The following is a 9,772-nucleotide window of genomic DNA, read 5'->3' on the forward strand; positions in this document are numbered from 1 at the left end:
CTAAGCCCGGCGGGGAAGCCCGCCCCGCCCCGCCAAAGTCCGCGGTTTAAGCGGTGCGGGTTAAGCGGGCTTTTGCTATTTGGCGGTCCTAATTTTCCAGCCCAGTCCGTCTTTTTTGGCGAGTTACGCGGGCTGGCCCGACGGATTTAGGCCCGTTTGCCACCCCTAATAAGGAGGGAAGTGAGAATAAAGTGGCTGATGCCCTTTTCTACAAATTCCAGCTCTCTTCTCTATCAATGGTGATAGTGGAGGAGTGAAAAAAATTAGAAGAGGAAGTGCAGAAGGATGAGAAGCTCCGATCCATTATTCAAAGGCTATTACAAGAGGAGGATATCCCTGCTAGTTATGATTTAAAAAAGAGGAGGCTGCTAAATATGGGGAGGTTAGTAATTCCAAGGATGTTGAAGGAGTTTCATGATTCCAAAACAAGGCCCATTCGGGTTCTTTTCGCACCCTTAAAAGGTTTGCTGGAGTTGTCTTTTGGGAGGGTATGAAGCGTACGATCATAGATTATGTCAAGCAGTGCTACACGTGCCAAAGAAATAAACATTTAACATTGTCCCCTGCGGGACTGCTTCAGCCACTACCTATACCAGAGAATGTATGGTCCGATGTGACCATGGATTTCATTAGAGGTCTGCCAAAGGTGGGAGGGAAGGATACTATAATGGTGATGGTGGACAGGATGACAAATTATCGTCACTTCTTTGCCCTTTCTCACCCTTTTTCAGCCAAGGAGGTGGCTAAGATTTTTATTAATGAAGTTGTCACTCTCCATGGTTTTCTAACATCCATTGTTTCAAATAGGGACCATCTCTTCCTGAGTGCTTTCTGGTCTCAAGTGTTCAAGGCAAAGCTCAGCGTATCACTCGGAAACGGATGGACAAAGTGAGGTGGTCAATAAATGTGTAAAACCTATTTGAGATGTTTTGCAAGGACAAAACCGCAACAGTGGCACAAATGGCCTAATTGGGCTGAGTATTGGTACAATACCATTCAAGGCACTTTATGGGAGAGAAGCCCCATATTTGTTGCGGGGAGGCGGGGAAGCTATAGTGGAAGCGGTAAAGGTGTTGATAGAGAAGAGAAATCAGATATTGGATGAACTGAAGTATCAATTAGATCGAGCTCAAGGACGCATGAAACAGTATGCAGACAAGAAGAGAAGGAGGTCGAATTTGTAGTGGGTGATAAGATTTTGTTGAAAATTCAGCCATATAAGTTAAAGTCTTTGGCCAAGAAAAGCAATAAGAAGCTTAGTGCTAGATATTTTGGTCCATTTGTGATTTTGAAGAGGATTGGAAAAGTAGTCTATAAACTACAGCTACCGAAAAGTTCACGGGAGCATCTTGTTTTCCATGTCTCATTGTTGAAAAAGAGCCTAAAATTCCCATCCATTGCCAATACCTTTGAGTGATGGATAAAAGATGCAGGTGGAGCCAGAGAGCATTAAGGTTGTGCAGGTGAATGATGTTAGACAGCTTGAAATTTTAGTACAGTGGAAAGATCTGCCTGATTTTGAGGCTTCATTGAAGCTGACAAAGGAAATTCAGGATGTATTCCCATCCTTTCACCTTGAGACAAGGTGAATCTTCAAAGAGGGAATATTGTTACACACCCTGAATCAAAAGAAGCTTTTAATTCTGACCCTAAAGCAGGAAAAATTTAGCCACTATCCTTTAGGAGGAGGAATAGAATTGAGGGGAAAATAGAAAGAAGTGATAATGGGAATAATTTCGGAACTAACTACCTGCATATCATAGAGGGTGAGGGTCGTGCGTAAGAAACAGGGATGATCTCACATGATTTGGAGAGAGAGTAAAAAGGGAATGAAAGTTGTGGTAGGCTTAGAGAAAGGGGGTTGAATCTATGCCTTCCTTTTAATTGCTGTTATTACCCTTTTTAAACAAACTTTCAATTCAGGTTCTGTTTGAACTCAGCAGCGAAAATTTATGAGACAATTTATTTTTGTCTCATGAATATCAGAAAATAGAACTCAACAGAGAAGAGAAAAGCTAACACCAGCATGTATCCTGGTTCGGTTGCCTTGTGCTATGCAACCTACATCCAGTCTCCTCCACAACTATGGAAGAATTTCACTATTGTTAACAGTATTACATACACCAATTTCATACTCAAGTTCTAACCTAACTTGACATTGGCTATGCTAACACCTAACTATTCACTCTTAGTGCTAACCCAACTAAGAAAGGGATACCAAACAGGTACAAGATACAAGACACTTAACCAACCTAAAGAAATCAGAAAATAACTCTAGGCTTTTCTCTCAAGTGTATCACTCAACCTTTTTCCACTCATGGCTTTTACTTGAGCTTTCTCACAATGCCTTTTCTCATAAGAAATTTCAGAAGGATAAACATAGAAAAGTACATTACAATCAGTAAAACATGAAGGAGATTGACTTTATCAGCAGCCTCTTTGCTATGTGCAAAACCAGATTCGCAAACCTCAGATACAGTTCTTCAGTATTGGCCGAATGCTTCTTTGAAAGAAAGCATTATCCAAGTAGAGGAACTTTTTAACAGAACACTGTTCTCACTCTCTGGTTTTCTCTCCTTGCCTTCTGAATGAACATCAAGCTGCTTTTTATCTCCTTGCATGTTGCTGGGTTCTTCTTCCAAGGTCAACACCTTGAGCTTTGAGCTTCACCAACCCACAAATTCACTTTTTTTCTTTAATCCTCAGAGTATAAACTCTCCTTCTGACTTCCTTATCTTGGCCGAAAGCCATAAAACAGCAACTATATAAATCTTCTAATGGTCAACTTGATCTGAGTCCTTGAAAACCAACTTGGTCCCCAAGTCTTGTTTAAGACCGTGGATACACACCAGGGAAGAACAGAAATCCTCTTTCCCATGTATCCCATTTCGAATAGAGCAGAGAGTTAGGAAGAAGAGATGAAACCGAGTTGCATGTATGAGGAAAAGACCTAAGCTTGATTGGGTTTGAACTGTGTGATTTGATATCTGCCTTTCAATCTTAATCCTTCTCTCTCTTGCTTCTTTGGTGACTAACTTGGTGAAGAAGCTCTCTCTCTCTCTCTCTCTCTCTCTCTCTTTCTTACTTTTCTGAAACTCTAATTCGACTAGGACAAAAGAGAAATTAACGTTGCTTTTGGTTAAGCAAAAGAGAGGGATTTGTTTTTTCTGAAATCGGATTGGGCTTGGATCGGGTATTGATATGCTTGGCCTGATTTGATTTTTTTGACTTCTTTTTTTGCTTTCAGTCCAATATTTCTGTTGATTGTTTTTTATTCCATTTAGGCTACTCAACTTAATTTAGGCCTGCAACTTTATAATAGATAATTAGTAACATATACTTATTAAATAATTTATCAACACTAATTATTTATTTTATCAAAAATAATATTTGTCATCATCAATTAATTTAATTAATTTCTTAACTCAACAGGAATATAAGGAACAGTAGAGTAGAGGGAAAAATAAGAAAATAGTGAGAACTGAGAATAGACTTGGAAGGGAGACTGACTCTCTATTTCAACCACTGTATTTCTTTTCATTATTTGCTATTTCTGTCAATCATACAAAATACTAAAAGAAGATCATTTTAGTCTATCTCTCTTTTCATCTATATTCTGTTTTTCTAAATTATTATTATAGATATCGGTTGTTACATTATTTATACGAGAGGTCTATTTATACACACTTATAATGCTAGCGAGGGTCCTTCTTTCTAATATTGTCTACAAAAACAAGAACAAATATGATGCCAAAAAATTGTTTTAACATTCCAATTAGTAGTCAAAATTAATGTATGAACAAGAAGCCTATACTCTGCATATATACAATACGAAATATATTAAGTACATGAGTCCACTTTCTACACAAATAGTAGATCTCTAGATACATGTGAGTAGAAAAAGAAATTGGCCCAATCAACATGGAAAAAGCAGAAAATAAGGCTCAACTTGAATCTTTGTACCAACAAATTTGATTCTATTTAGTTTTTCACTACACCATTCTAATTGATCTTTTCTCAATCTTTTCATGTTCACCACCCTAGAAATCAATCTCAACCCCATTTGAGCTAGAAACTGCTCATGATCCACTTGAATTTGATCCTCATTTTTGTGCTTCTGGAACTTCCTCACTATGCAACTCGCACTTCTCACTATGTCCTTGAGCTTCTTCTCCTTCTGCAACAACAATAATATAGTTTCTCATGTGATATTCTCTCGGCTTAATTTAAATATGGAGCAATGCTAAATAGTTAGAAAAATATTGTTAGGGTATAAGGAAAAGAAACCTTTTGCAATTGAGCTCTAATGTCCACAAGAAGATCTGAAATTTCTGGATCACTAACATCATTTCCAATTCTTTTCTTGGAAACTTTAGGTATCACATTCTGGTAATCTTTGTCTGCTCGAACAAACTCCCAGAAAACCTGCATGGATTCCTTGATGATCTCCAGTAACTTTCCACTTGCAATTGCATCCTCTTCTTCACCCCACTTGGTTATTTTCTTGTCCTTCCTATTATCATCTGCGCAGGAATCAGAATTATTAGAATTAAGACTATGGCTAATAAGAATCACAAGGCAGAAAATATAGACATTGTGACAATAACTATACAGAACACGACATGAAAGTTTGTTTTTTAATTCCTATTTTCAGATTTTGGGTGGACGGTAAAATAGACAAATTTTATTCCATGAAAGTGGTACATTTTGTCTATTTCTGTCACGAGACAATTAACAAATATAGTTTATATTTATTTTAGTTTTCTATGATCTTGACAGGTTAAAGCTTAATCCTTTGCAAATCGGAGCTCCATTTAAGATTTGTCGCTGGCCAGTAGATTGCTTGCTGTATGTATAAGACAAGATTCAAATCCCCAACACTTGTTTAAGCATACTAATAAATTAACTACTAGACCAACCCAAATTGGTTAAACAGAGTTTATACTAGTTAGTGTGTTTTGTTCACCTTTAATGGCTGGAACATGGAGAAGGTTGCGAACGACGCATCGGTTCTTGACGTAGTTCTGGATCCTAGGGCCTTGAAATGGTTCATTCTCTAGGAACCTTTCCACGAGGACTTGAAAGAGCTGAAACTCACCAGCAACTAGATTATAACTGTGAGGCCATGGTGAATCATGCTGTTGAAGCTCTTTAGCTTTGTTGTGCTGCCAACAAAGGATTTCCCAAGTGAGACAAACTTGACCAACATACACCAATTCCAAGTCTCTATGAAGTTCTTGAACAAACTTCAACATGGGGTCTGATGTTTGCTTCTCTGCTTTGCGTGGCCACAAATTCTGAGATACAAGAGCCTTGCCACCTTTGACAGTAGATTTTGCCATTATAAATAGCTTTGGAGGGTCTTTTAGCTGAAGAAGACCTATAATTAACGGCAAAGTATGTAATTTTGTTAATAATGACAAAGATAAAACAAGATTATTGTTTATGGAATTAGTTTTTTTTCTTTGTAGACTATGTCAAAAGCTGAAAAGTAATATGTGAAAGGTAGGACTTAGGACATTTCTTAATTATTGAATGTTTCACGTTAACAATATAGAATCTGCAATGGTATTTTAACGTAGCAAATGTTCAAAGTAGGCCTATGAAAAGAACGGTAATGAGAGAATGGCGTTGAAAACTTATGACGTAGACTTGTCACTTTCTGTGACTTTGATAGATTAAATTAAACAACATACACATACAAGAAGCAAAAATACTATGGCCTAATAATCTGAAAAGAACACAAAATTAAAGATTATATGTGACAAACAAACAGAGATTCAGAAATTAAATGAAGATTAATTTAAAGCTATAATCTCACCTATTGCATGCATGGTTTGGTCATTCAAGACATCGAGTTTGCGCATCTTCTCTGCATAGCTCTTGTAGACCTTCTGAATTTGAAGAATGTGATCCTTGTATTCCACCTTCTTGTCTTCTATCTTCAATGGTTTTAGATCTTCAATAGCTTTTGATGGAGATTCAGTTTTTTCTTGTTTTTCCTCTTCCTCTTCCTCTTCTAAAATAGTGGCAAGTCCTCCTTGTTTTGCAATCCGCATTTCCATTTTCAGTTGTTGCAACAACTCATCGTCCTCGTCATCATCGTCGTCCTCGTCTTCATCATCATCTTCTTCCCAGTCCAAGTCATCATCTTCTTCGTCGTAGTCTTCTTCTAAATCTGGTTCATCCAAATTATCTTCTACCAAGGTTTCTTCTGAACCTTGAAGAGAATCATCAAGGAGTGAATCGGAAGGGGAAGAAGTTATCTGTTCTTGAAAATATTCTTCTTGTTCTTGTTCTTGAGCAAATGCACCAGCAGAAGAAAGAGCGGAAGCAGTTGGATCGCCATAAAACTCGCGGAAACTAAAGGTCAAGACGGTTGGTTCTTGTACGAAAACACTGATATCTCTTCTTGCCATGAATTCATACTTGCTTGTGGTTGTACTTGTAACAGAGTCACCATTTTCATGAACCTTGGAAACAGAGTACTCTGTTTCACTCTCACTTATTTTCTTAACATCTCCATCAACATAAGAAACAGCTTCAGCTTCCGCAGAATCAGATCCTTCTTTTTCTCCTTCACTTTCCTCACAAACTCCACCGGTTTCGGGATCTTTCTCCTTCAAGGCTGAGCACTGTTCATCTGTTTCTGCGCTTTTTTTGTCGCTATGAACATCAGACACAAAAGTAGTAGCTTCCACGGAAACAGAGCACTCTGTTTCGTCTTCTCTTTCTTCGCCACTCGGAAACATCAAATTAACAAGCTTTTCTGCAAATCCATCAATCTCATAATCTTCAGATTCATTCTTCCTAGTTTCACCAGCATGCTCTATTTTCCTTTCTTCAATCTCAAACCTGAGAGAAAATAAAAAATTCCTCTTTCTTATTTATTTTCAAATAAAAAAGGAGCTAAGCTAGATACCAAGAACGCTGATAAGAAAATTGATGAAACCTGAATAAGTATCTGAGCATGAAGACCAAGGAGGAAAGCACATGGTTGCAGAAAAAAGCCCAGAGAGAAGCCAAAGCCCAAAGCATATTTCCATGCACAATTGAGGTTGAATCAATGCATTTTTTGAGCATAGCAAAGTTCTTGGCACCCGTCAACCACTCTTTTCATAAACTTGAAACCAAGTTAACGAGACACCAGTATTTTGAAAAAGATTGAAGTAGTAGAAAAGATTCATGATGAGGTAGCAAGTGAACTCTCCCTCCACCAGTTTAGAACAAAATCAATCAAATGGCAGAATAATATCTAAGAGGGTGAGTTGTGCAGTGCCGTATAGTTTGTTTTAAGGAAAGAAAGCAACGTATGATGAAGTTAATTTAATTTGATTTGGTCAATTCGGTTTCTCGGTACGAACGGTTGATAGTTTGTATAAGAGTGTCAATTAATGATGGTACTTTGGTATTCTATGTTGTTGACACGTGTCATGGCCATGGGGTATGTTAAGTACGGTTTTTGCCGGATTTTTGTGCCTTGGTAATATCTTTTTTTTTTTATTTTATGTTTTCTTCTTTTGGACTTAGTCGGTGCCCTTTGGATTCCTTGGGTCAACTCAATGTTTTTCTTCTTTCTTTGGTTGAAAATTGAAATGGTCAGGTGTTAGTTCTAGAATCAAATTCCCAAACTTTCCCCCACTCTAATTATTTAGATAGGAATCTGATTTTATTTTGGCTGTGTGCATCAAAACGTTTTGCAACTAGATATTTATCTCTTTAAAAATAAAATAAAATGATAAACACATCAAATCTGAAATCTCTCCACCTGCAACGACAAATCATTGCATGATGAATTAAAGTAGATAACAAAAAAAGAAATAATGTTATTCAATGGCATATGCTCACACACTTTTGTCTGGTTTAATTTCATTAAAAGGAAAATAGTCCTGAAATATTTGTTGACGTTGTTACCAAACACTTTAGACTTTATAGACCAAATGCAATGCAAAAGTAGGAACTATTTTATCACAAATCCAATCAACTAGCTAGAATTGAATGAATTTCTTCTATTTGCCTCCACCTAAGAACTTTAATTTGTTACTCTCACATATATACCTAGATTTTATTATCACATGTTAATGCAAAGATACATCCTAAAAGTTTTGCTTAATTCTTGGCACCAATTTATAGGAGAAATGAAAGCATATATTAGAAGGTTAATTTAATGACTTACTTGACATGAGTGCAAAGCTTACAAGAAGGACCATAGGTTCTCAGTAGGCATCTTTTGCCATTATTGTTAGCCAAGAGAAGAGCAGCAAAATTAAATGTCTATGGAGCCTTGATGTTTCAAAGCTAGGCACGCAACGCAACATAACACAAATTAATTTAGGCACCTTATTGTGTGCATGGAGCAGACCAATATAGTACAAGACTTGGCCCTATTCATGTCATAGAAGACAATAATTTCATTAACAATGAATCTTGGAATCTAGCAGCGTCTCTGTGTAGATGCAAAAAGTTAGCTGAAAAATTTATTAACAATGACAAGTATGTTGTCTACTTTTCTATTGTAAACCAGGACCTAATAGTGCAGTATAGGACGTGTTTAGGTATTTGATTTTTTTTTTCTTTAGTATACCTTAAAAATATACTTTTGAGTAAAGTATCGTTTTTGTCCCAACGTTTGGGATAAGTCCTAAAGTTTGGGATAAATCCCAAAGTTGTTCCTAACATTCCAATTGTTCTATTTAAGTCACTAACGTTTCAAAATTGACTCAATGTTAGGGATTCATTAACAGAATTGATGGCGGGACAAAATTGAGACGATTTTAAAACGTTAGGGACTTAAATAGGACGAAAACGATGGGGACAAAAATGATACATAGAAATAAATTTTAATTTTATCATTCAATAATATCAATTTTTTACTATACATAGTATTCAATTATTTTTTAATCACATCTAAGTAAGTTAGACGTAATTGAATATTATGTACAGTAAAAAATTAATATTATTAAAAGATAAAATTAAATTAAAATTTATTTTTATGTATCGTTTTTGTCCCTAACATTTCAAAATCGTCTCAATTATGTTTCGCTGTCAATTCTGTTAACGAATTTCTAAAGGCAGGACAATATTGAGTCAATTTTAAAATGTTATGAACTTAAATAAAACGATTGAAATATTGAGGACAATTTTGAGACTTATAAAAAAATTGAGTATAAAAGCGATACTTTTAACAACTCATGCATTTATAGAGTTTGTAAAAAATGAGTTAAATATGTTTTTTTATGTGAAGGATTAATTTATTATTTTTTAAATATCAATAACATTTTTTCTACTAAAGATGATATTAGAGTTTTAATATCATTGGAAATTCACAAATTTCAATATCTTATTTTTTTTTATAAATAATTTTACTTTTATCTTCCTAACAACTACTCTTAAAATGAATTTAGAGTTTAGGAATTTTAGATATTTGTTAACAAAAATATTTTACATTTTTTGACTAATGATCGCATTATTATTACAACTTACTTTACTTATACACGAAAGGGAAAATCAGTTTATCAACGTTAATAATATGGGCAATTATCATATTCAATTTGTTCACAATCAATGGCAATCGTGGGGCTATTACGCAGAAGATGTAACATTATTACACTTGTTAAAAGGAAACAGCTCTTTGTGGCGTGACAACATCACCAAAAGAAATTAAATTAAATAAGAAAAAACTTAATGACAAAGTTCGTTCCACGTATACCAATAAATCAGTTCCTATAATCGGTTATATAATCATATACAACCTACAGTTCGCCTACATTAT

General features: G+C 35.6%; 1 protein-coding gene across 1 annotated transcript; it reads right to left on the reverse strand.

The window, feature by feature from the left end:
- Positions 1-3,743: 3,743 nt before the first annotated feature.
- Positions 3,744-7,593, reverse strand: LOC107481220 (uncharacterized). The gene is made up of 5 exons (XM_016101441.3): positions 6,953-7,593; positions 5,822-6,855; positions 4,967-5,380; positions 4,288-4,523; positions 3,744-4,177 (listed from the first exon to the last, which is right to left on the reverse strand). Exons 1-5 carry the CDS (start codon positions 7,081-7,083, stop codon positions 3,917-3,919), a joined length of 2,076 nt encoding a protein of 691 aa, XP_015956927.1. The 5' UTR covers positions 7,084-7,593; the 3' UTR covers positions 3,744-3,916.
- Between the last annotated feature and the right edge of the window lie 2,179 nt (positions 7,594-9,772).

Source organism: Arachis duranensis, chromosome 3 (assembly GCF_000817695.3).
Source record: "Arachis duranensis cultivar V14167 chromosome 3, aradu.V14167.gnm2.J7QH, whole genome shotgun sequence".
Classification (NCBI taxonomy): domain Eukaryota; kingdom Viridiplantae; phylum Streptophyta; class Magnoliopsida; order Fabales; family Fabaceae; genus Arachis; species Arachis duranensis.

Excerpts from the sequence above, each read along its gene's own strand:
- LOC107481220 (XM_016101441.3), bottom strand. The coding sequence starts at position 7,083 with ATGCTCAAAAAATGCATTGATTCAACCTCAATTGTGCATGGAAATATG. Across the intron at positions 5,381-5,821 it reads CCAAACCATGCATGCAATAG|GTCTTCTTCAGCTAAAAGAC; the intron begins GTGAGATTATAG and ends CGTTAATTATAG. Across the intron at positions 4,524-4,966 it reads CCATGTTCCAGCCATTAAAG|ATGATAATAGGAAGGACAAG; the intron begins GTGAACAAAACA and ends ATTCCTGCGCAG.